This window comes from Misgurnus anguillicaudatus, unplaced genomic scaffold (genome assembly GCF_027580225.2).
Source record: "Misgurnus anguillicaudatus unplaced genomic scaffold, ASM2758022v2 HiC_scaffold_26, whole genome shotgun sequence".
NCBI lineage: Eukaryota > Metazoa > Chordata > Actinopteri > Cypriniformes > Cobitidae > Misgurnus > Misgurnus anguillicaudatus.
The window spans coordinates 5,475,001-5,502,293 of NW_027395276.1; the positions used below are offsets into that span (position 1 = coordinate 5,475,001).

Genomic DNA, 27,293 nt, shown 5'->3' on the forward strand with positions numbered 1-27,293 from the left:
GTCTACAGGAGAGAAACACATCAACATCATATCCATTATAAAGGTTTGAGCGTAAACATGCAAACATCCACACTATAGTAATACCATAATGGTCATCTTAAAACCCATACAGCAAAGAAATACATTTCTAAAATCTATTAAATATTTTGTAGAAAGTAAAGCTTTATAAAAATATATTTCTGAATTTTAAAACCTTTTCAACCCTGGTATATTTGCAGGTTTGTAATATACAAAGTGTATTTCCATACATATATTTTAATATATTTTTTGCCATATGGGAAGTAGATGTGCAACTAAATTCACATAAATACCATGATATGTAAATGGAAATCTTTCACTTTCATGACATACATCAAACACTAGCATGCAAAGGCACCAACATAAATTTTGGTAAGAGTGTGAACTGTTCCCTCTTTCCTAGCACATTTGCTTTGTTAGGTCGATAATGCATCTGTGTTAGTGCAGCTACATCACAAAGGACTCATTTTTAAAACAGAAATGATACGTGAATAAATGAAATAATGCTAATGTTTATGAGTATGTTTGACTGTTGTGTATTTGTACAGCAGAAGGGTTTAATTCAGTTTATTTCTCAAGTGCGCACACACATGCAGACTCTCTGATAATGGTGTGAGTAAATGATAGAGAGACATTGAGATGAGCTTACCTCTCTCACATTGGTCTCCTGTGTAACTGGGCAAACACAAACACACAAATGAATCCTCTTTATCAATGCACGTGCCTCCATTCTCACAAGGGTTTGATTGACAGTCATCAATATCTGCAAGAGAAATAATCCTGTTCACTGCTGGATAGTATTGTATTGCTGAAAGGTTTCTCAAGAGAGGTAATGTAAATCAGCTCGTGGTTATGTTTAGTTTAAAGATCAACTCAAATCTTCTTTAACATTCTTTAAACTTGATTAGGAAAAACAAATGATAAATGAATAAATTGTTAATAAACAATAAGATTACACAGCAATATAGTTTATGTGGCCATCATAACACAGATCAGATTAAAAGATTTTAATAACAGATGTTTCTGTTGTGATCTCTGATGTTTGCAGACTTTGCTATCTTGGCAAATCTTTATTTATATTCCAATGTTTTTTACATAATACTGATCAGGTAAAACATTAATACTTTTTAACAAACAAATAAGAAAAGATTAAATACATAAATGGCAAATGCACAAACTTGATAAACAAATGCATATGAATATAAAGTTTAAAATCGATTTAATGAAATGCTTAATATTGACTTTTAAAACTCAATATTGAATGAAACATTTGTCCTTTAGTTCAATCAGAATAATCCTGTAGGATTCAAAAGCTCTCATTCATTATAATATTACTTTATGTTTAAATAACACACATGATATATTAAATGTCAAGTCAGACGTCACTGCTGGCATCTCTTTTCATTCTGCATCACATTTAACTCTTCTTCAAATTCCAGCAGCAAATATAAATGACTTAGAAAGACAACCTGTCTGTCAAGTTAAAGCAGTGCTTCTCAAATAGTGGGGCGGGACCCCAAGGGGGGGCTTGAAGCGACCCCGGGGAAAATACTTTTTCGGGAAGTGATTTTTTTTGCACCGTCACTTAAAGACATTACACCCCAAACACGCTGATAAGCCCTTGCGTTTTATATTATTATTTATTGATTATATTTAATTTAATTTTTCAGTATGGAATGGTCAAAAAATATACTGTAAATAAGGATTGATTTTTTTTCAGGCAAATTGATGCATTTTAAGTCTTTTCTGTTACAGACTAAAAAACAATGTTAATAAAGTTATTCTTTGTTGTTAGTTGATTAATATTTCCTTTTTTGTGTTTTCTTTAATGTTAATAAGGATACAATGTTTTGCAGATGTGTAATTTAATAGACAAATTATACTATTTACAGTCGCGGCGGAGAGTTGGAGGGGGCGCGAAATGTTTACTTCTTCCTAGGGGGGGCGTGACAGAAAATAATTGAGAAGCACTGAGCTAAAGGAATGATGAAATCTCTCACTTCATCTCACCCTCATGTTGTTTCAAATGTGTTTGCTTTAGTTTGTCATCATGTTTATCAGATTGTTCATCTGTATAAAAGCATATACTGTAGTGACCATAAAGCACCATAACATCAGTCTCTGAGAAGAAAACATGTCTATACTGTATGTGACTCACTTACACTTCACTGAAAGTCTTTGAGTTTGTGCTACGAGACATTTCTGCTGCTTTCTGAAGCATTGTGTTTAATATGTAATATCCCATAAAAGAAAGAATTATAAGAGTTTAAAACGAGAAGAGAGCGAGTAAACGTAAACAGATGAATTTCTTCTCATGTGAATGAGGTGAATCTCAAGTGAAGAGTCTATCATGATCTGTTTTAACATACAGGATTACTCAAAGACTTCATATTTCTGAATATAGCAAAGACTTCTGAGGCTCAATCCTGTGTGTAGCACAGTCTTAAGTACTAAACTAAAACTACATTATATGAGAAAAAACTGAGAATTACGGGAAACCTACAGTCCTTTCTCAAGTAGCATGAAAGAAACTTGTGAATAATATAAATCAACTCTGAGCTCTTTAAATCACCAGTCCATTTCTTAATGGTTTCAGATGTGATGTATGATCAGTGATGGTGGTGTTATATTTTCCTCAGGTCATCTTTTGTTTCTTAAAGACACACAGTGAACTTCAGCCGGTCATGAATATTTCAATCAGCTCATACATTATTCAAACATGATCGACGGGGACGTTTGATCAAACACTGTGTGTATCTACTGTACCCTATGAATTTCCTATGAGTGTTTTATATTTCACCCTGTACAGAACATCAGATTAATCTCATGAACATTAGGGCAAAAGTAACGCGGGTGATTTTCTCAGAGCTCTGACTACATCTGCATTTCAAACTATGACAGCATCTTACGCACACAAACCCTTGACAGAGCTGACAAATATTGCATTATTTCCTCACCGTTTTGCATGTTTAGGTCCAGAAAGCTGTTTTTAACCACGATAAGTAAATAAATTTTTTCTTAAAATGCGTTGTGTTTCTGGTTTCATATGTTACAGTACTGATCTCTTTACAGGTTATTTAGTGCTCTAACACATGCTGAAGTTTGCCTTCTCAGAGTTTTTCAAAATAAAAGTAAATCGGGTTTAAATGTCAGGAGTCCCTGTCAGGATGAAAATAACACATTTTACTCACTGCTAATACTGTTGCATTACGTTGAACATTTATATTATGCTAATTTAAAAATCCTAACCTTTATTATTTCCTGTCGGTTATCACTGAACATCTTTCTCTCACTGTGCAGTAGATGTTAAATATCACTTACACTCTTACATCACAGTCTTGTGTGATATGTAAGAATCAATGATGGTTTGTGCTTCACACAGCATATGTGAATATATTTGTGTGAAGAAGATTTTATAGTTAGTGAAGTGTGTCATGTCACTCTCCGGTTAAAAACGGCATACCGCAGGGATCAGTTCTAGGTCCTGTCCTTTTCTCGTTATATATGTTACCTCTAGGAGACATCATCAGGAAACACAAAATAAGTTTTCACTGCTATGCAGATGATTCCCAGCTTTACATCTCCTCACATTATAGGGAAAACCCTCCAGTTTTCTAAGCTAACTGACTGTATTAACGATATTAGTGACTGGATGGCAAATAACTTCTTTATGCTAAACTCCAATGTGAAAGAGGGGATGACACGCAAATCAGATAAAAAAGCTTCAGCTAGTTCAAAACATCACTGCAAGAGTGCTTACTTGATTTAAGAAGTATGACCACATAAGCCCAATGTTGGCATCTTTACACTGGTTACCAGTTAAATATCGCATACATTTTAAAATATTGCTTATCACCTATAAAGCCTTAAAGGTCACATTCTTCCTGATACCATTTTTTAAACCCTAGTTAGTGTGTAATGTTGCAATAATAGCATAAATAATACCTGTAAAATAATAAAGCTCAAAGTTCACTGCCAGGCGATATATTTTCTTCAATAGAATTCCTCTTTAAAAGCCTACAACGAACGGCCGCTTTCCTGCTTTAATGACGTCAGTAAAACAGTTTGTTGACTAAACTCCGCCCACAGGAATACGTCAGTCACCAGCTTTGGCTCAAACGGCTCTGCTAAGCTAAGCTGCTATCGAATCGCAGCACACTAAACAAACTACACAATCAGAATTCGATGCGTATTTCTGAAGGAGGGACTTCCCAAAACAAGGTAGACATCAGCCTGTTATGAGAACAGTGAAAACAGCGCTATACAGATAAGTAAATTGTGTGAAAAATACCGCGTTTTTTTTACACGTGAAACATGAACACATGTTTTATTGCCCACTATAAACACAATCAAAGCTTCAAAATCACAGACAGAACGGGAGATTTAAATGGCCTAGCACCCTCATATCTTAGAGAACTACTATTAGAATAAAATCCATCACGGACACTACCGTCACAAAATTCTGGTCACTTAATTATCCCTAGAATATCAAAAGTGTCTAAAGATGGTCAAACCTTTTCCTTCTTAGCCCCTAAGCTCTGGAATGATTTACAAAAAATGTTCAGGACAAAGTCGATCACTTTAAATCTAAAGACATTTCTCTTTAACAAAGCATTTACATAATTTGTCTAGTAAATATGCTTATGCCGCAACAGGAACTAAGCAGATATTCAACCACTTGCATTACATGCGAACGCCTCCTACACTAATAGGATTTTGTTTGTCTTTCCCTGTCTCACCTTCAATCCTGAGGACACTGAGACTAACAGACCCAGTTCCTGTTGCCATGAAGGTCATCACACCACTGATCTACTAAACAATTGTGAAAAGCGCTACATAAATAACATTGAATTGAAAAGTAAGTACTTTTGTGTTTATGTTCCTGTCTCTGACTCCACATGAAGACCTGATGAACCTCCTCATTCATAACCTCTTTCTCTCTCTCTCTCGTTCTCATGTATGAGCTTCACAAACTCTCCCATCCAAACCATGTGATGCACGCAGCCTCTGTTGTCATAGAAACCAGTGAAAAAGGCTGCTAATCATCCTGACTACACAAGCCCCGCCCCTTCATAAGGTCATCTCTCTAAGGTCACGTAGGGTCTCTCATGGATTTACACTCACAGCAGTTCAAAATGGCTCATTGTTTGTTTTAACCACAAATGTAAATGAGCCACATTCTTCAGTTCACAGTCTCTGACACTGTGGACACCAGCAGGGCATCATGGCATATCAACTATACAGAAACATATAGAAGGAAATCTCCAGTGGGATTCAAATATTTTGATCTTAGACAATTGTTTTGTGAGATTGAATCAAAAGATTGTCTGTAATATGCAAGTAATTTCTTATTATACATAATATGATCATAACAATCCAAACTAGTCTCTTTTCCAAACCTTAACCAAGCCCAACAATGGCACAAGAAGTATTTGAGGACAATAAAAGTGCTTGTAACTTTTGACCAATCATTTGTACTGTCTAAGGGCTCAGTCACACCAAAAGCGTTTATGGCAGTTGCAGGCGCCTTTTTTGAATGATATTCTATGGGCAGGGCGCGTTTGCGCGCTGTTTATGCGCACCGAGCGCCTTGCGGTTTTCTGCCGCCTGCCGCGCACGCGTTTTTGAAGGAGCGCTGAGAGCGGAGGAGCGCCTGACGTCATTCGCGTCTTCCATTGTCCAATCGAATGAGGGGAGAGGCGGGCCTTACGTTGTGGCGAGGGAAGTTTACAGTTGCTTTGAAGAACCGGACTCCACTCGCTCACTCTCTCCTGCGTGTTTGTGCTCCTCTTATCCTCAAACAAGGTCAGAGCAAGCGCCCTCTTTTTAAAGTTTCTGCTAATATGACAGTTAACTGCAAAAGAGCGCTCACGCTTCAATATTTGATTGACAAGACAGCTGACTCGGTGGTTGCTTAGCAATATGAAAAGCCGCGCTGCACTGCTCTTTTTAAAAAAAAGGCAGTGCGTCGCGCCTTGCGTTTGCAAGCGTTTAAAGCGCTTTTGGTGTGACTGAGCCCTAAGACATGCTCATAGCCACACATAGCAAGTTTTATGTCAATGAACAAACACACATATGACCATTGGGCTTACTCGCCATATTAAACATAAGTGACATTTTCAACTGTTGGTGGCACTATAAGGTTTGAGACTCAACTTTTGAGGTTTGAGACTCAAAAGTTGCTATAGTAACAGTTGAGTCTGTCCTCTATCTGTGCCAAATGTCATACTTGTACGGTTTGGTGGGCTGCCATTGATCTACATGGCACAAGAACAATAACAACACTAATGGTTATAGCAGGGGACTTCACCCTTTCTGGGCGTAACCTCTCATGAGAACAAACTGACTGTGTCTGTATGGTGAATTTTACCTCTTTGTCTAAGTGAACTGTTATTTGTCATCATCTCAGTGCTGCTCTCTGGACTATTCAGATCTTTCTCTATGATGCTCAGATCTTCCTCTGGGTTACTGAGATCTTCCTCTGGGTTGCTGAGATCTTCATCTGGGTTGCTGAGATCTTCATCTGGGTTGCTGAGATCTTCATCTGGGTTGCTGAGATCTTCATCTGGGTTGCTGAGATCTTTCTCTGTGATAGTGAGATCTTTTTTGGGGTTGCTGAGTTGTTCCTCTGGACTGCTGAGATCTTTTTGTGTGACAGTGAGATCTTTTTGGGGGTTGCTGAGATCTTCCTTTGGACTGCTGAGATCTTTTTCTGTGACCGTGAGATCTTTTTGGGGGTTGCTGAGATCTTCCTCCGGACTGCTGAGATCTTTCTCTGTGATAGTGAGATTTTTTTCTGTGATAGTGACATCTTTTTTGGGGTTGCTGAGATCTTCCTCTGGGTCGCTGAGATCTTTCTCTTCACTGCTGAGATCTTTTTCTGTGACAGTGAGATCTTTTTTGGGGTTGCTGTGATCTTCCTCTGGGTTGCTGAGATCTTTCTCTGTGATAGTGAGATCTTTTTTGGGGTTGCTGAGTTGTTCCTCTGGACTGCTGAGATCTTTTTGTGTGACAGTGAGATCTTTTTGGGGGTTGCTGAGATCTTCCTTTGGACTGCTGAGATCTTTTTCTGTGACCGTGAGATCTTTTTGGGGGTTGCTGAGATCTTCCTCCGGACTGCTGAGATCTTTCTCTGTGATAGTGAGATTTTTTTCTGTGATAGTGACATCTTTTTTGGGGTTGCTGAGATCTTCCTCTGGGTCGCTGAGATCTTTCTCTTCACTGCTGAGATCTTTTTCTGTGACAGTGAGATCTTTTTTGGGGTTGCTGTGATCTTCCTCTGGGTTGCTGAGATCTTCCTCTGGACTGCTGAGATCTTTTTCTGTGACAGTGAGATCTTTTTTGGGGTTGCTGAGATCTTCCTCTGGACTGCTGAGATCTTTCACTTCACTGCTGAGATCTTTTTCTGTGATAGGGAAATCTTTTTTGGGGTTGCTGAGATCTTCCTCTGGACTGCTGAGATCTTTCACTTCACTGCTGAGATCTTTTTCTTTGATAGGGAGATCTTTTTTGGGGTTGCTGAGATCTTCCTTTGGACTGCTGAGATCTTTCACTTCACTGCTGAGATCTTTTTCTGTGATAGGGAGATCTTTTTTGGGGTTGCTGAGATCTTCCTCTGGACTGCTGAGATCTTTTTCTGTGACCGTGAGATCTTTTTTGGGGTTGCTGAGATCTTCCACTGGACTGCTGAGATCTTTCTCTGTTATGCTGAGATCTTTCTCTGTGATAGTGAGATATTTCTCTGTGATAGCGAGATCATTCTCTATGTTGCTGAGATCTTTCCCTGTGATAGTGAGATCTTTCTCTGTGATAGTGAGATCTTTCTCTGTGATAGTGATATCTTTCTCTGTGATAGTGAGATCTTTCTCTGGGATGTTCAGATCTTTATCTGTGATGCTGAGAACCGGCGTTTGAAAGCTTGCTATCTGAGACTTATCTGGAGACAATGTGATGGCTGTTCTTGTGTTTTCACTGCTTGAAGACACAATGTAGGACATAGTGGTGCTCTGGGCAGCTGTGGTTGTCATCTCTGTGGTTCTGTGGCCTGGCCTTCTGCCTTTGTTTCTACGTCTGTATTGAATTTCTCCACGGGCCTCCAAAGCAGCGTCGTCCTGGTTGAGCGAGGTGGTGGCTCTCCTTTCCGGTAATAAACCGGTATTCAACGTTACAACCGTAAGCATCTTTTTGGACGTGGCACCTGGCGACAGGTACGTATCGCCCCACGAGCTTCCCTCCATCTCATGGGTTCGACTCTCTCCGGAGTAGCTCTCCGTCAGGGACAACCTACGCACAGATTCTTTGGAAATGGAGACCGGAACTTCTTCCTCCATCTCATTGTCCAGGTCAGGGGTTCCTGCATTCTCTCCAGGTTTTTCTGTCACCTGAACCCATTCTTCACCTGTCCCTGGAGCGTGCTCTGTAGCTTGACTGGCCTGATCGATGCTTGATCTATCTCTGGTGCCAGTCTCTGGTACTGTTGAGCTCACAGGCGGATGGGAGGAGATGAATTTATCAGTGACTGACGTAAGACCAGAGACCCTTGTGGTGCCCAACAACGACATCAACCCTACAGAGACAAACGCAAGCGGTGATTAACCTCAGACAGGCACAGATACTGGGATTTCAAAGCTGTTAAAAGATGTAATGGAACACCTGATGTGATAAAAGGATTGTATAACAGTATCCGTATTAATGATGAAGACGGAATTAACCTCCTCACGGAAGTCTGATGTTCAATGTGAGTCACACAACTACACCTCTGGACTTGAGCTTGATGTTTTATGTAATCTTCCAGTTTAAAATAAACACTAAACAACACAAAACATTTTTGTAGTCACCTGAGGAAGAAGTAGCTGTAGGTTTGTTGTCCATGACGGTATCTTGTGTGACAGCTTGCGTGCTCTCGGTCACGGTGTCCACCTCACCTCCTGTCAGGTATCTCCAGGGTTTCCACAATGAACTGACAATGTTCGTAAGGGAACTCTTGCCATTGGACTGTGTGGTCTCTGTGACGGACTGACCTGACAGATCTTCATCCTCTTCCTCTCTGGCTGAACCACCTGGACTCTCAGAAATGAGATCTGACTTCAGGGCAGGGAACGTCTGTTCAATGTCCGGGAATGAGTCCAACTGGCCGCTCCAGTCCAGAGACGTGTCTTCGGCTCTCAGACGAACGGTCAAATACTCAGCCGATAGCTCAGGAGGCTCAGCGGCAACGTGGAGCTCTTTGTCCAAATCAACCTGTCCGGTCCAGTTAGTAGGCTGAAGGTCAGACAGATCTTGTTCTCCTTGAAAACATTTCCATACAAGCTACTATTAAAGCTTTGTCAGTGAACTATTTGATTCACACAAATCTCCAGAAAGTAAGCGATCATAACAGAGGAACATTCTCACTGGCTAAGACAATGATACAGAATTTTTTTACTGGTTAATGTTTTAAAATAAAGTTGTACCAGTAGATGAAGGAGATTCGGGCACATCTTCTGCATTCTCCTGCGATCCATCCACATCGCCGGTCATGTACTTCCACGGCTTCAGTAAGGACTTAACAATGCTGCTGAGAGCGTCCTGTGATTTCTTTTCTGTTGACATATGAATAGAAATTTGATTAGATTCTCTGGTATAAAGGTCATTTCTCCTAAACACATTATTACAGCGTAGGCCAGGGCTACCCAGGAATACGATTGATTGATTGATTTATTGATACTTTATTTATCCCGAAGGAAATTTAACACACATCTCATGCACTGTAAATAAATAAAACAACCAGACCAGGGGCCTCATTTATAAACGTTGCGTACGCACAAAAGAAGGCGTACGCCACTCTCTACGCAATAGTTGTTATTTATAAAAAGCAAACTTGACGGGAAAATGTGCTGTCCGTCACGCAAGCTCTGACCCAGGCGTACGCACAAAAACGGGTGAAATGAGAAATGGCGACACCGACGGCAGATGAAAGAAACACGTGAAAGTGAAAGTAAAAATGACAACACTACCCCTCATAAATAACATGAAGACTTCACAAAGCAAGTCTTACACTCTTAAAACAAATGTGTTAAAAACAACACAACATGTGTTATTTTTTACACATGTTCTGAGTGTGCGCAGGGACAACACATGTTGAGTTAAATTTAACACAGAATATGTGTTATAAAATGCAACACAAAAATGTGTTGCTTCAGTAAACACATTAATGTGTAACTTTCTATTAATCTAACACAACTGTGTGTTACCGAGTAATTGTTTAGTTTTAATATTAAAGAGAAAAAAAACATATGATTTGTAAACTTTAAATTATGAAATCAAGCAGACAACTATTGAATATTGTTCACAAACTATTTATTTGTAAAATAACAAATATTTGACAATTAATGCTTGCATGAAAATATGCTAGTACTCTATGTTGCTAGATGTATGCTAATTTAAATAAATGTAAGTGCAAGTATAATAACTTCAAACATACATTACATTGATACGTTTTAAAACACTATTTATAAAATAATTTATTGAATTTAAAAGCAACTGTGCTAAACATGTTGAATAGAACAATGTCTGAAATCGTTTCCAACATGCAAATTATCAAAATTTTTTAACTTGTCCTGAAACATTAACATGTTATCTTACATTTAGAAAAATACTTAAAATGAACTTGACAAGTGTATTCAAAGAAATTTCCGTCACAAAACATTTAGGGGCGGTTTCCCGGACAGTGGATTAGCTTAATCCAGGACTAGGCCTTAGTTTAATTAGGAAATATAACTGGTTTCAACAAAAAACATTACTGGTGTGCATTTTGAGGCAAAACAAAGGGCACTGATATATTTTAAGATATAAGTTGCTTTCAGTACCGCACAGGTCAGATTGTCAACATCAAGTGGAAAGGCAAAAGAATCGTTCATTGCAACAGTTACGTAGTGGCCTCCATGTCCTGAAGAACTGTTGGAAACCAACTGTGGCTGAGCTGATTTCAGACACCCTTTGATCATTTAGTAAGCAAAGACGTCACACTGGTACCAGCCTACACAAATGAAACAATGAACATCATTAGAAAATGTTGTTGCATGAAAATTACTTATTTTATATAAAGTTTAGAGTCACAAAGCCTACCGGCATCAAGTCCCACAGGACTGACACAGCAGAATTCACACAGCAGAAGATGAACGAGTATCCTTAACATTGTATAACACAGCTCTCATCTGGGTGTAGTAAACATGCAGGTCACATGCAAAATATAAATGAGAAAAAATTATTTAAAAAGGATTACTTTTATATCGTATTTTGAATGTTACATTTTAAACGTAATTTTCCAAATTAAACATTTGGAACAGAGATAGGAAATCATACCATTATGTTGACTGTCAGCTTTCTTCAATAAATGTCTGATGTCCATTTTCTTCTCTAAAGATGCTTTTTCCCTGAGTTTCTCAATAATTGTCACATTCCCATTTCTTCTTTCCCATCGGTAAGTCTGGAAAACTGGATGTCCCCCTTCAGTGAATTTAAAAAGAAATATTAATGTTGGAATTATGAAACACTTTGTGTAAAGTTATCTCCATTTAAATGCGGAGTGCACAATGTTTGAAAAACGCTTTGGAAAAGGAGACGGGCCGACTACCAAAACACATTTGTAGCCAATCAGCAGTAAGGAGCGTGTCTACTAACCGACATCCTTGCCGGGTTGCTTATGTGTGGGGCGGGTCTTTTAAAAGAAGGTCCGGATTCTATTGGGGTAGGGGCGTGTTTGTTTAAGTGATTTCAAATATCAACATTGGCTTTCAAACATTGTGCACTCTGCCTTTAAGTATATTACAAACACTGGCATGTCCAGAAATTGGGGATATTCCTTAAAGATTTCACCAATAATTGGTGATTTTGTCATTACCTGTATCCATCTTCTTTGATGACTGAAGGTTTGGTCAATGGCATTCTTAATTGATGATGTCCTCCCACTTCAACTCTGTTGAAGCTACCGTCTGATGTTCTGTAATCTCATTTTTATAAATCCACTGTGTGATGGCCCATCAAAAAAAAAAAAAAAAAAAAAAAAATGCTCCTATCATGATCAATGCAAAAATAGCACTTAGTTAGAGTCAAGTACAGTTTTTATACACATTGTCAAGTAAGTAATTTCATACACATAAATGAAGTATGTAAAAGCATCCTTACGGTACATGTCCCTCTTTTTGACCAAATGAGACCATAATCCAAAAACACAATCTCCTTTGAGAGTGCCAGCTTTTCTTTTTCAGATGGATAGCTGAAAAAGATTACAAACAAACATTGACACAAGAATTGTGATTTACATCTAGTTAAGTATTACTGGGCAGTATTTATAACTCAATAGTGCAAAAACACTTTACAGCTCTTATTCACGTAGCACTTTAGCCTTACTGGAGTGAAAGGTTCGTGAAGTTCGACTCTTAACATTAGACCACTACTCTCCCAGTAATTAATTGCGTCTTGTCTAACTTTATATTGAACGCGAGCGGCGCGACACGAAAATAAAAAACAGTATTATAAAATGTGGCTGTGCATCATCCAGAATGTACAGCATCACCGATTAATAATGAGTTTTACCGTCTTTTGTCTCGTCATGCCGCTCACAGGTGTACAGTACGTTAGGTACAGTGATGTGCATACTGTTCCACCATGTGCTTAACCAAACGCGACGAGGCGTTGCGATAATCGAAAGGCATAATTTATAATGACCCGTCCTATAACGTAAGGACATAAACTGAATAGAAACCCGTTACCGCGTGTCACGTCTATTTAGGACACGGTGTTAACGATTTACTTTACAGTGCTGCAAGCAAGTGTCACACATATTACTAACACGTAGTCCAATGTGCCTTTCATTAAACAACAATGACTGTTAACATGAATCTCCAAACGTAACTTTGCAAAACGAGCGAGCATTTAACGTTACCATAATAAAGTTTAAATTAACAGTCTCCTGCACAATTAATACGAAAGTTTCTTACACTATATGAAAAATAGATATCATATTATAACTGTAATTTTTAATTTAATTTCTTACCTGATGCAGACAGGAACATTCGTCACGTCCTCTTGACTGGAAAGGCGGTTGGAAAAGAAAGTCACTGCGCAGGCGCAACACAATAAGCGTTGTGTGTTTGTTTTTTCAATAAAACAAATTCAAAACAGACTGCCAGCCAAGGCTCAATAATAATGACCATGATTTTCATAATAATTAAATAAAAATAACACACGCAAAAAATACAATTAAAAATACAATAATGCGTAGTTGTCTGTCCATGTGAAACGTCATCAGCAGATTCGTGTGAACTTATGACAGCCACCAATGGAAGAGAACGCCTGCATAATGTTTGAAATATTACTCTTATTGTGTCACAAAGTGTATGTTCAAAAGCTTTTTAGGCGAGAATGTATGTATAAAAAGTTCAAATTTGCGGTCGGTTTATAAAGAGAGCGTTTATTAAAAAATCTGCCCCGACTTTTTCGGATTTCTGATCCAGACAACCAACGGGTACTTAGCGCTCATGTACCCCGCCCAACGCAGCTTGATCTCGGCAAGTCCTTCTGAAAATCACCGCTGGCCGCTGGGTGTTATGTGTTAGTAGTGGTTAACAGTGTTATATATATTTTATTTTCGGTACTGTCTTATGGACAATCTTTGGTCTCATAAATATATTATCTGTTCCTGGGCAAATCGTTTTGACTAAGGACAAAGTTGCATTGTAAAACTTTATATTTTTTATTTAACTTTGTGGTGAAGTGCAGACTTATTTGTGCTTTTGACCGAACTTGCTTGTATATTTCCTGTTGCACAAACATCTTATACTTGATAAAGGAATGTGTTATATATGATATTTGGTTTTTATAACAAACAAAAGTACAGGATAATCAGTGTCAGTGCACGCTGCCTAAATCACTTTTTTTATGAAAACGACAGGATATAGTGTTTTATATCACATTTTTTCGTGTTAATTCGTTTAAATATAAATCGTCATTAAACTACAATAATTATGCATTTCATTTTATTTTGTACTGGTTAACGTGTTTTACACATTCATTGTGTAAGCAGTAAAGCATAATATTTACACATTATGTGTCAGTTCCAACACAAAAATGTGTTAGAATCCTTTTACACATATTTTGTGTTAATTTTTAACACATCAATTTTAAGAGTGTACAATTAACAGCCTACACGAACACCCGTTTGATCGATCAGCAGTGAAACAAAATAAATAAATAAATAAATCGAAAATTACAACAAAAATTCAAATGAACACATATTTGCTAAAAGAAAAGTGAAATATGATCTGCAATAATATTGGCATGTTGTGCAATTCATCCTCATAAAGAATATAGTTAACAGAACGAAATAATGTACAAAACTGATATTCTTGTCAGTGTGTCCGTCTGGCGGAGCAGATATAGATGCAATTACATAGACAGATACATAGATAATTAAGGAGATATATAGTTAGATAGATAGATAAATAAATAGATAGATGTATTAATTGTCCACTGGGGAAAGTTGTTTTCATAGTAAACCATATCTTCATAATCTACGGAATTATGGTATTCATGCATATGCCTTTAGTGTGTTTTATTTTTGATAAAACAATGTATGGCGTATGTCTCAACCATTCAGGAAGCAACAAGAAATTACATTTGCGCTGAACAATGTCCCATTTCCACGTCGATTATTACCGACATCTGTAGCTTGTCAGATGCAATTAAATGAATGGAAATAAAATGCCCCATCACAATGCGTAATGCCCACACTGTGCCCTCCAAACAACGTTTTTCTCCTCTTTTCCCCCTCCCCAACGATAACTTCTACTTCACATTGAGTGAATTTACGTTTTTTTTATTTCCTCTATGTGTTTGCCATGATTTCGCAATCAATGCATATTAACTTGTGGGCGTTTCACTGACTATTTATGGGCAACTATGGGCGTGTCATGAAGCCGCAAAAGCTGCGCTACATTTAGAATTGATTGTGATTTATTAAGGGAAAAATGCGTAGGATGTGCGTGCGCACGGTTTTATAAATCCGAATATTTCTGTGCGTACGCCCGTCCTATGTTTCATCCGTACGCCACTTCTGACGCAAATCCTACGCAAAGTTTTATAAATGAGGCCCCTGATCTTTGGGTATGTTTGAAATGATTTAATATGAAAAAGGCAGATATAGTTTGTATACATTTACTTCTATGCATTTGCCAGGTGCTTACAGTGCATTACAAGGTAAAACATTTGATCTCTATGTGTGTTAACTATGAAGTCAGAAAAAAACCCAGAGGACATCAAAATCTGTACTCTAAAGGTCTTCACAGATTCACATAGATCTGAAAACCTGAGGTTCGACTTGAGCAGATTCGGGTCTTACAGTGGGTTCACACCAGATGCAATTGAAGCGAATAAATTGCACTTTTCGCGTGTAGTTGGATGCTTAAACAATTTGACAAGACTAAGGGTGTCATGATTTCGATTTTAAATCGAAATCGATCTAAATTAAGTCACAACCTCGAACTTCAAATTAAAAAATGGGATCGTCGATGCTGCCACGCCCCCATGTCACGTCCGGTCAGCTTGCCAAGCGGGGGGAAATAAACCTCTCAGAGGTGCCTTTAAAAGCATCGGCCCAGCGGAACGCGATTTATATTTTAAACACGAGGGATGTATTGCTACAACTCCTTGATGCATATCATAAATAGGATTGCTACCTAGTGATCTGACTTCGGACAGAGCGCAGCTCTCTGTACGTGCGGGAGAGAGCCACCAAGATGCAGCGGGTTATATTTTACACAAAAGGGATAGTTTGTCTCAGCTCGCATGAAACGCATAAAACTGAACAAATACGTAAGGATTACTACTTTAGTTTATGTTTAGACTTCGGACAGAATCAGATGCGAGAGCGCGTGCACGTGAGACAGAGAGAAGCGCAGCTGCTTATGACGCACTGGCTTTATTTCAGATGCTAGGAGTCCAAGACGCGCTCATTAAGTCCATGTGTGTGCCAGAAGAATCCTCTCTCGTAAACTGAAGCCCACAAACCCCTATGCAAGGAAAAGCATGCAATGTGCATGTTAATGTGAAACTATAATGATAATAATGAATAATAATGGCATATCATTTTTTGTCTTTCAAAAAATTGAATTAAAAATCGAGAATCGAATCGTGACCTTAGAATCGAAAATGTAATCGAATCAAGGATTTGGAGAATCGTGACACCCCTGCAAGCAACAATGATTTTGTCCTCCATTGTTGTTTCATATTTCTGCCTCCATTTAGTACGTCATAATCACGTTATTACTAGAGGAAGCTCCTGATTGGTTAACGTGGCATGAATATTTGTCAAAGATCAGATTTTTCAACTTTCGCAAAATCACGCGTTATATACGTCAAACAACCAAACCGCTTAATTCATGTTAAACGCGTCATTTGTGCAGCCTCACTTGTGCGGATCACGCCACAGGATGTCTATCAAGTCTTTGCATTGTCTTAACATGTAAATCACTCTCGCTTAACGCTTCATTCACATCTGGTGTGAACACACCATAAGTTTCATGTTTGCCAGTTTCATATCAACGGCATCAGGTCTCAGTTAATTTAAAATAAACGTGTTTTTCTGATCTGACCCCAGAAGACCCGAACTATCTGACGTGTGTGCATCGAGTCCTTTTCCAACCTTTTCTCTGTTTGCCAACAGGGCTTTTGACATCATGTCAGGGCCGGGTCTACGGGGGGGCTGGGAGGGGCATTGCCCCCCCCAGATTTTCCTTCTGCCCCCCCAAAATTGTCCAGCCAACCTTAAAATAACGGAGTCTCTTTAAACAAAAAATATCTCCTTCAGGCAAGCACTAGCGTTTACAACTCCCGCCCCCTATCGTCTGTTTAGCTTATTCAAGCCTTGAAAGTCTTTTCAGCAGTATTTAAGTCACAGGAAAAGTACTACTGTTCTCTATGACGGTAACTAAAAAATAAAACGCATCTTTAAAATATATATCAGAAACAATGCAATTTAGTATTACATAAACGTAATAACCCAACACATATTAAATTAAAACTTTTTTATAGTAAAACATGCCCAAAATAGCCCCTTATCCTTTCTTAGACTCACCTCATTATTTATTCATTCAAATACAACAGCCAATGGCAAGTCTCCAGCAGCATTTAATGTGTTTGTTTTGGACGTAGTTCTGTTTATTAAAATTAGAATATGCAGTTTGGTTGTGGCATACTATATAGTAGATATAAATGATATAAGATGGTTATACAGTAAATATACAGTATTGTAACAGCTGAGCATCGCGTGCAGTTTTAAAATCACATTTTAGCGGTTTTGTCATCGTCATTCGTCAGCTCATTCAGCTCGCGTTTAAGAAAAACTTCACACGCAAAAATCTACAGACTTTTAAGTTCAAGAGGAGCTTTCACTCCGCAAGGTCATCATAAGGTAAAACGTTGTATTTTTTAATGTTGCAATATAATTTCTGATTTGCTGTGTTATGAACAAAGCAGTGTGATTTATCTTTGGTCTCGTCGCAAATCACACTTACAGTATTTTAGGGCTTGTGCTTTTGTCTGGTGCTGTTACAGGATAACCTTTGACTAATTTGTCATGCATGTCAAATTGCTTTCATGATGTTTCAATATAGATTATTTAAAGCATTGTTCTTTGTTGTGATATTTGAGGTTGCTGCAGCAGCATGATAGGGTCAGGAATTAATGACAATACAGCTTATCACATATATCACATTGAAAATACATTATTTTAAATGAAGAAAATGTTTGAGAAGTGGAAATAAAGTTCCTAACAAGTGTTTATTTAGAATAAAGGTATATGTTGGGTAGGTATAAGAATGGCTTTAATTTATCTATAAGTGAAATAATAGATTAAATGCAGTGTAAACATTAATAAAATATAGCTATATGTAACGTTACAGCTTTGTATTCATATCACCTGCTTGCCTGATTTCATTAACTGTGACTTAATGTGTAAAACTACATCAAGTGTAATCATTATAACATTATAAATCATTAATCTAATTGCATCTACTTTTAAAATTTGAATGTGCAAAATGACATATAAATGGCCTTTTATTATAAGACATATGCAAAATAATATTGGATTGAAACATCCATAATTTTAGTGTATGAATCGTTTTAGTCGAGAAATGGCTGCCCACCCAAAAATCCTGACTGCCCCCCCAGTCCAGCAAGCCTAGTACCGGGCCTGCATCATGTGGCTGGCGGTAGGTTAATTTTCGTTGAGACAGACCTGTCAATCAATTTTGAATATACAAGGTAAGTGATTACCTTGGTGTTGTCATCAGATAACAAATGAAAATAAATGGAGCAGCGCCAAATTGGTTGAGGCCACCGTTGTTTCTTTCTGTCTGACAGATGCAGACTGCAGACACATACAGTAGGTGCCGTTTACATTCAGGTCAAGTCGAGTTTTAAAAATATTGCCACTGGGTTGGGTCTAATTTTCTTGGGTTTGTCTTTGGGTCAAGTCTTTCTTAAACAAAAATAAATTATTAGTACACGTCAGGTTCGGGTAAAAAGTGATTCAGGTCGGGTACATTTCTTTGGACCTGAGAAGACCTCTACTATACCTTTATTATTTGAAAGAAATACCACGAAATGCATTAACAAGCAAAATAAATAAAATTACTATCATGTTTATTTATTTATTTTTTGCTTCAACACACCATTAGATATATGAGATTCACAGGTGCACACTTCAGTATAATCTTACATCATACCTTGATAGCAGTATGCATCAAAGCGATCTGTCCTGTTGATGGGCTCTGATGGTGTAAAGGTTCGGACACCCGGTTCAGCATCTGCACACCGTGAACGCTCTGTACCGACAGATGACCTCACGCTCCCATCAGCCAACCAACCGCCATCACAATGATCCAATCCAGACGTCCAGGCCAGATAAAGCTGCCCGACGGTCGCCAACCGGCCACCCAATGATTCACAGTGAGCTGCGGCCTCGGGATGAGTCAGTTTACCAGGGGCCGTGACAGAAAACACTTCACCTACAATACCAGAGATAAGTGTGCTTTTATTCAACAGATGTGTGGCACAATGCAATCATTGGCTGAATAATCTGATGTAAACTCTTGTCATTATATAGCTGTACATAAATGGTAAATGATAAATGTTTCTGCTTCTCACACCAAACAAGGTTTTATGGTCTCTTGAGTTTTAATATAGCACCTAAAGCACCTAGTAGCATTGTGTTTAATGGCTCATAGCCAAAGACATGACATTGACAAACACATAAAGAAAAACACCTCATAGTTTCTAATGGTCAATCAAAACATCAAACCTCCATTGAAGTAATAAGAGTTATCAGATAAAGAGAGAGAGACTAATGTTTCCCCATCACACAATCTTTCCCACATTGTAGTTGCCAATGGGCCATTACATCATTTTATAGCCAATCTTTACTCTCGTTGGCTTCATTTTGTGCCCTGATTACAAAGCTGCTGAGAAAACGTTTGTAAAACCCTTGAGAGTTCAGCTCAATTTAATCCTACTACACTTGCCAGCATTTTACTATTTATTTAAAAAATGATGAATACAGCAGCTTATTTAAAACAAGTTATACACGATTCAGACGGCACTGCACTGTAATAAAATGATGTGATCGATAAATCATGACAACATATTATGTTTCATTAAAATAACTTCAACAATTTTGACTTTATAAGTAAAAGTTACTCATCAAGATTTAAAAGTGAAAATTACTTTCATAGCCAATATTATTACACCAAAATCTTTATGAGATGTGACCGTGACAGGTGGTAATACAAAAAATATTTTACAACATTTCCTTTTTTTAATGAAATAAGGTGGAAAACTCTGAAACATTTGTCTGTGATTTTTTATTGTACAGTCAAACATTTGTTATAATGATGTTAACTGTATAACTTGATAAAGAAAATGTTTGTAAGAGCTCTAAAGGTTTCATTTTACACAAACCTACCTTTCATCTCATTTGCGAAACAATACACATCAAATAATTCAGATGGGTCCCGTTTCCCATAATTCCTCACTCCACGTGAATACTCTGTGTGTCCATAGCAACCGAGCTCAGGTCTCTGTATGGGATACCTGAAGAGAAGAGACGAAAGGTGAATAAAAGAAATCACTGAAGCCGGACATACTGTAGTTATGGTTTAGGGGTGGAGATCACTGATAGATCATTTCTATACAATATAATAAAAGACACCTTCACTCAAGCGCACAACATTTAAAGGGGACATTTCACAAGACTTTTTTAGGATGATTTTTGGTGTCTCCAGAGTACATATGTAAAGTTTTAGCGCATAATATCATCTAGATCATTTATTATATCAAGTTAAAATTGACACTTTGTACATGTGAGCAAAAATGTGCTGTTTTGGGCGTGTCCTTTAAAATGCAAATGAGCTGATCTCTGCACTAAATGGCAGTACCTTGGTTGGATAGTGCAGATTAAGGGGCAGTGTTAATGTAACAAGATCCCCTTCTGACATCACAAGGGGAGCCAAATTTCAATGATCTATTTTTTCACATGCTTGCAAAGAGTGGTTCACCAAAACTAAGGTACTGGGTTGATCTTATCACATTTTAGGTTGATAGAAGCACTGGGGACCCAATTATAGCATATCATAAACTGTGCACTTCATCACTAATAACACTGAATAATGTTGTACTGTATCTACAACACTGTCATTAGTACTGATTCACTCTTATGATGCTTTAAAACCATAAGATTTTCATTCTTTTGTGAAGTATACAAGAATCTCAAATGTCCCGGCTGTGTTTCTCAACACAATAACTGTCGAGCATCTTTAGACCTTCACTACCATTACATTGGTTACTTTCACAAACTAAAGAATGAGTTGAAATTATTTTGTGATGATTTACAAAGTGCTGTTGCTGTCATCTACACGTTTGACTGAATGTTTCCCAGAATATTCATTTGCTTAGAAATACAAAAGTTGAAATGTTAAGATTAACAGAAAAAAGGCAAATGAACATTAAGTATTGTTGTAATCTGTTAATGAATAATATTAATGACCTGACAGTCTGATCTTTCAGCCATCCGGCTGCGCAGCTGTTGAGTCCTGAGTGAAACGCAGCCCACAGATGTTCTGGAGCGGCAATATCACCTGAATTCTGTTCACACGCATCAACAGCATCATCAAAAGAGAGCGAATATCTGTCAGACGCTGCTCGATAGTGAAACACAACACCTGAAAACACAAACACACACACACACACACACATTAATGAATTACCACTGAAACATTGTTTCTGTCAGCACTCATGCAAATCCTACTGCTATTAAACTTCATTAAAGGGATCGTTCACCCAAAAAGTACAATTCTGTCATCATTTACTCACCCTGTATACATTTATTTGTTCTGCAGAAAACAAATAAAGATATTTTGAAGAATGTTTGTAGTAAAGCAGATCAGGAGCACCATTCACTTCCATAGTAGAAAAAACAATACTATGGAATTGAATGGTGCCTCAGATCACAAACATTGCTTAAAATATCTTCACTTGTGTTCAGTAAAACAAAGAAATGTATACAGGGTGAGTAAATGATGACAGAATTTTTTGGATAAACTATCCCTTTAAAGCTCTCATAACACATGCTGTTTCTGCTCATCTCATGTTAATCTTGAGTACATATAGAGTAATATTACATCCTTCATATCTCTAAAGAGTCTTTAGTTTGATCAGATTTATAAAAGACAGATCGGTTCTATTTATGATTCACTACCTGTTTGTGTCGTTTACATTACATGCACTTACAGAAACAGTTTTACAACTGGGGACAAGAGCAGGGCGTTCCACAGTCTAGGGGGCTACAGCCTGAAAGGACCGATCTCCACGGGTTTTATAACTAGTCTTTGGGATCAATAAAAAGACTCTGGTCAGAGGACCGGAGGACACGGCCTGGGGAGTAGCGGAGCAACAAATCAGCAATGCATTGTGGGGACTGACCATTTAAAGCTCTAAAAGTTACGATTAAAATTTTCAAATCTATACAAAATTTGATGGGTAGCCAATGTAGGGAGGATAAAATGTGTGTGATGTGTGTCCTTCTTCCAGATCCTGTTAAAAGCCTAGCCGCAGCATTTTGAACCATTTGAAAACGATTTAAAGCAGATTTGTTGAAAAAAGGAAAAGAGAATTACAATAATCTAAACGTGAAGAAATAAAAGCATAAATAACTATCTCAAGATCAGAGTCCGATAAAACTGCCCTGAATTTTTGCAATATTTCTTAGATGGTGAAAACAATTTCTGACCAAAAGTCTAGAATGGTAATCTAAAGACATTGATTGGTCGAACCAGACGCCGAGATTTCTGAGGCTCGACTGGACAGATGAGCTCAGAGAACCAAGATTTTGGAGGATTGTAGCAAGCCAAAAAATACTATCCAACAAATCTGTTAGTTTGCAGAACTCAGAATCATTAAATGAGCAATACAACTGTAAGTCATCAGCATAAAAATGATATGACGCATTCTTAAAATGGCTCAAAAGTGCTAATACACATTAAGTGGACCTGGGGAACACCACACACGAGTGAAGTGACTTTAGACAGTATACCATTTACATATAGAGAAAATGTTCTATCACTCAAGTAAGAGGAAAACCATTTTAAAACAGACCCAACAATACCAAACTCTTGTTTCAATATGTTCAACAGTATTTTGTGGTCCACTGTATCAAAAGCTGATGATACCTTCCAGAGTATACTTCAACAAGGCTTTCATCTCCTTACATCCAAAAACACACTTCTTCTTGATATAAAACAAAGCTGTCGCATGCAGTGATGCCTGTGACTTCTACTTGATGGATCAATGCTAATGAGCATCCTCGCTCACACTCTGATTGACATGTGGGCGTGGTTTTCCAGGGGAAGTGACCATAAAAGGATGGGGTCACTGATACATAATGGGTACCCAGAAAAAACTTATAGAAAACTTGTATGAAAGAGGAGGCGTGAGTTCATCTCAGAAATACTCTATTACACACTCAACTGCTTTTTTTACACTTTGCATTTGTTTAGCGTAAGGATTACAACTTTTAAACTGTGTTAATAAATCAGAATGCAAGAAATAGCATTAAACCCCACCTTTAAACATTTTTTAATGATCTGCCTTTTTATCTGTTTTTGTGCAGGAGACTCAGTAAGACATTTTACTTCATTCTCAACTGTAGATTAAACATGAAAGTTAAATCTCAAGTCTTTAAAAAGACATAAGTCACACATCTTTAATGCAGACGGATGACACACGTGAATGATTTATGTGCAGTTGATCTTAATCTCTCTCATTAAAGCACCTGTTCTGTTAATGATCTTCATGAGAGATCTTAAACAGTCAATCAAACACTTCTCATTAAAGAGTCATGGCAGGTTAACATCATAATGAATCTGATACAGAGCTGAAGATAGATGGAGAAAAGAGAAAAACACAAATTAACATGATATTGAATGAATGTAATGAGGGGCTAAAGCAGCAGATCTTTAGAGACTATTAGGAGTACTTCTGAATCATTCATCTGAAACTGAAACTGATGGTCGATGTATCGACTGCACAACATCTCTAGAGTTTAGAGGAAACATCACTGAATGCTTGAAGAGTTTTAGACACTTTGTTTGGGACACGAAACTCTAGTTTATGGTGAACCAATATGTTGTGTTCATGTGTACGTGTGTTCAGGTGCTGTGTGGATCTCACCTGTGATCTCCAGGTTGACTGTATCTTGCTCATATTTGTCTCCCAGGGCGACGTGGCAGCGGAAGATGCCGGAATCATTGGAGCGCAGGTGTGATAGTGCCAGTGATGCGTTCAGTTGATTGACAGAGTAACCGGGGAGACTGACCCGTCCCGCGTAAGCCTGGTGTATTCTCACCACCCCGTCCCGGGCGAACAGAACCGTCCTCTCCTGCTCTCCTGACCCTCGTGTCCAGTGAATATACGGGCCGTGACTCGGAGGAACAGCAGGTGACAGAGTAAAAACACACGGGAGGAGAGCAGAGCCTGCTAATGGCTGTCGCAAAGAAGGATGGGTGACTTTTCGGACTGTAACCAGAGTCTCTGCTTGAGTCAAACCTGTGAAAATAAACCATTAAAATGAAATGAATTATACAGCTGCACTGTAAGCCCGGATAAGTTGAATATACTTTAAAAAATGAAGCAAACTTGTTGCCCTAAAAACTTTAAGTAATGATTACTTAAAAACTTTAAGTAGTGATTACTTAAACATATAAACTGTTCTAACAACAATTTTAAGTTGAATAGACTTCTTCCAATATTCCTGCACTCTTAACCCAGATTAGTTTACATTACTAGAAATTTGTGAGGAAACCCCTTGCATATAACTTTAGTTTTTATCACTTTATATTACTTTTGATGTTATAAATGGTATTATAACAAAGAATTGATGACTGATTTTATGTCAGTCATTGAATAAACGTGATTCTACACAGAAACACACACAAAACTGTGTTTTTGACATGCATTGTCAGAACTGTGGAGAGAAATACAATAAAGTGTTCTGAACAGCGTTCATGTACGGAAACACTGATCACCTGAACGGTGAGTTTACAAAATTATAATTTACAAAAAAACAACATCAATAATATAAGAGCTTAAATCTATATGACATTTTATTAACAAATATTTAAGTAGTGAAAGTTCTTATCAGTTTTTATTCTGTAAAAAAGCAGAAAATAATCAAAATATTCAGGCGCCAAGGATTATGGGTATTCCTCACAACATGAACTAATAATTTTAAGTTCATTCTGCTTGAATGTTTTAGTTTAATGGATTTTGTAAGCTTAAAAGTTAAATCAACTACACTTTTTTAAGCTTTGGCTTCAAAACAGAAAATATTAATTGATGTTTATTTGATTGTTTAAGTAAAGACAATATCAGGGTTAACAGTGTGATGGGTGTGTGTAATGTTAATTTTAACGCTGCCACAAAGTAATACTGCCCATTATTTGTCCCAATTTCACAATAAACTAATCCAAAATATTTCTGTCTGAAATACATGTAAACTTTTAAGTGCGGATTTATTGTATTCTGCAGAAAAGGAGAACTGGCGTTTATCGCGTTTTAGGAAAAAAGAGAGAAAAGATGACAGAATAATACGGCGTTAATAATTGACTTTTAAATGACCTGGGGCCGTATTCACAAAGAATTTTAAGGCTAAAAGTAGCTCCTAACTGGCAAATTTAGGAGCAACTCCTAAAAATAATGGGCGTGTCACTCCTAACTTTAGGACTCCTAATTTTTTTCACTAAAAGTAATTCACGAAGCATTTTAGCCCTAAAAGTAGCACCTAAGTCTGGGACAGCTTAAAAGAAGTCGAGAGGACTCCTAACTCACTAAGACCTATTCACAAAGAATCCTAAAGGCTGATCCTCCTTAACATGGACAGTTTCACCAACTCAAAAGCTTTGCCTAGACTTAAAAGCACACTTTAATGTAAGCATATTGTTTATGACATTTGTTTTTTTTTACAATTCATTACATTCATGACAAGCAGGAAGTTTTTAGAATTACATGAAACAATAATGATATTATGATATTATATATTTAATATTGTACACCAACGCAATGCTTGCCCGTTTAAAGGCTGCAATCTCAACCTTGACTGCGATTGTAATGCATACCACCGCCTCTCGCAGTCGTCCGAGTCCGCGATATAAGCGGGAATGCTGCATTGATCTGCAAACAAATCCTCTCCCCATGCGCGGGTTGATCCGAAATGAGCGTGTGCCTGCGGTTACGAGTCATCCAAAAATATTTTTTATGATATTCGGGTCGCGGTCGGTCGGGTCTTTGAAATAAACTATTTTAAAGAATTACTACTTTAAAAAAAAATGCGGGCCAGGGAGCGGGTCGGGTATATATCATATATATGTATGATCCAGCGTCTATTGGGCTTTTGGCGAGTTCATAATCCACCGTCATTTATTTATTACATTAGGCTTCTATAATATAGGCAACATTTCCTTGCTTTAAGTAGTTTTTTTAGGCTAATATGGAATAATAGGATGTAAATTAATCAAGCAAGTGTTAATGCAATGTCATTTTTTATTATTAGGCAATTGGCGGTTTTCATTTGGGTATTAGCTACTTTGATTTAATTTAATTTCATTCACGACTTTTCTTTTATATATGCATTTCGATGACATTACTATTAGTATTTTGTGTAGGACACAGACATATCTTGAAGTTGTAATTCCATGATTTGGTGCGTCTGTGTTATGTTCCGCATGACAGCCTGTCATCTAACAACCAATCACCGTGGTCATTGCGAGGCAGCTCGTGCATGAGAATTGACGTCATCCGTAGCAACGGAGACTCACTCTTAGTTTAGGAGTTATCATTTTTCCTTACTAAAAGTAGGTCTGAAAGGCGTTGTGAATAACTTTTAAGAGAAAACTCCTAGCTAAAATCTTTTAGTGCGATTTAAGAGTACTCTTAGTGGTAAGATAAAATTCTTTGTGAATACGGCCCCTGATACAATACTGATTTTGACAGTAACTCATTAAAAAAAAAATAGCGTTTATCGCGTTTTGGAACCAAACTCAAACACTGTCAGGGAAAGAGTTAAGAAGCATATTCATACAAACATGACAGTAATTAAACTAAGAAGTGTGAGACATTTCCAATAATGGCAGATTTAAGGTGCTGGTGTATTGTACAAATTTGTGTGTCAACTATCATGTCTATTACGCTGTTTCTTTCTCATAGATGCACATACAAACATTACATTAAAACAAACATTAAATAATCTTGGAAGAGCCGTCCCTTCTCCATTTGTTGGGTATTATTTATGGGATTTTAATTCATCCTAAGTATGTAGTCTCCCAAAAACGTTTTCGTCACATAAATAAGACATGTTTCCCTCATCTTATATTGAAAACTTGAGTATAGACTGATATTTTTCTGATGTCTGGAATCTATCATCAGGGGTTTAGGAAAGTATAGCCGGTTTCATGGGACGCACGTGTGTTGTCGTGGTTATGCTTCTGGACAGAACTTAACTTCCTTGTTTAATGGTCTGTCTAGTGGCTAAACTGATATCTGGAACAAATACCTCGTGAAAAATAACAAATGTTTTGGTTTCCTATAAGAGAGGAGACAGTGATCATGGATTACTGCTATGTGAAGGGAGGTTAAGCAGCCAATCTGTAGTTAAGATTGTGTTTATTATATAGTACACATTTTACATTAGT

General features: G+C 37.5%; 1 protein-coding gene and 1 long non-coding RNA gene across 5 annotated transcripts in view; both read right to left on the bottom strand.

Annotated features, from left to right (window-relative positions):
• The window catches only part of LOC129443275 (neurocan core protein), a 56,188-nt gene that overhangs the window by 6,396 nt on the left and 22,499 nt on the right, over window positions 1-27,293 (bottom strand). The window contains exons 4-12 of the mRNA XM_073864357.1: window positions 23,779-24,153; window positions 21,098-21,272; window positions 20,018-20,145; window positions 18,783-19,064; window positions 9,471-9,599; window positions 8,856-9,305; window positions 6,389-8,584; window positions 668-781; window positions 1-2 (exon numbers count right to left, since the gene is read on the bottom strand). The exon at window positions 1-2 is cut by the window's left edge and continues 157 nt beyond it. Of these exons, the coding sequence (XP_073720458.1) occupies window positions 1-2; window positions 668-781; window positions 6,389-8,584; window positions 8,856-9,305; window positions 9,471-9,599; window positions 18,783-19,064; window positions 20,018-20,145; window positions 21,098-21,272; window positions 23,779-24,153 (3,851 nt within the window). The remainder of the gene's footprint in view (window positions 3-667; window positions 782-6,388; window positions 8,585-8,855; window positions 9,306-9,470; window positions 9,600-18,782; window positions 19,065-20,017; window positions 20,146-21,097; window positions 21,273-23,778; window positions 24,154-27,293) is intronic.
• On the bottom strand, window positions 10,340-14,190 carry LOC141362374 (uncharacterized). Of its 4 annotated transcripts, none has more exons than XR_012368208.1 (6): window positions 13,055-14,190; window positions 12,184-12,274; window positions 11,900-12,023; window positions 11,362-11,505; window positions 11,125-11,213; window positions 10,340-11,035 (listed from the first exon to the last, which is right to left on the bottom strand). It is a non-coding gene; the product is annotated as an uncharacterized lncRNA (long non-coding RNA). The 4 variants fall into 4 exon arrangements; XR_012368206.1 differs by having other exon boundaries at window positions 11,900-12,070; XR_012368209.1 differs by having other exon boundaries at window positions 12,595-14,190.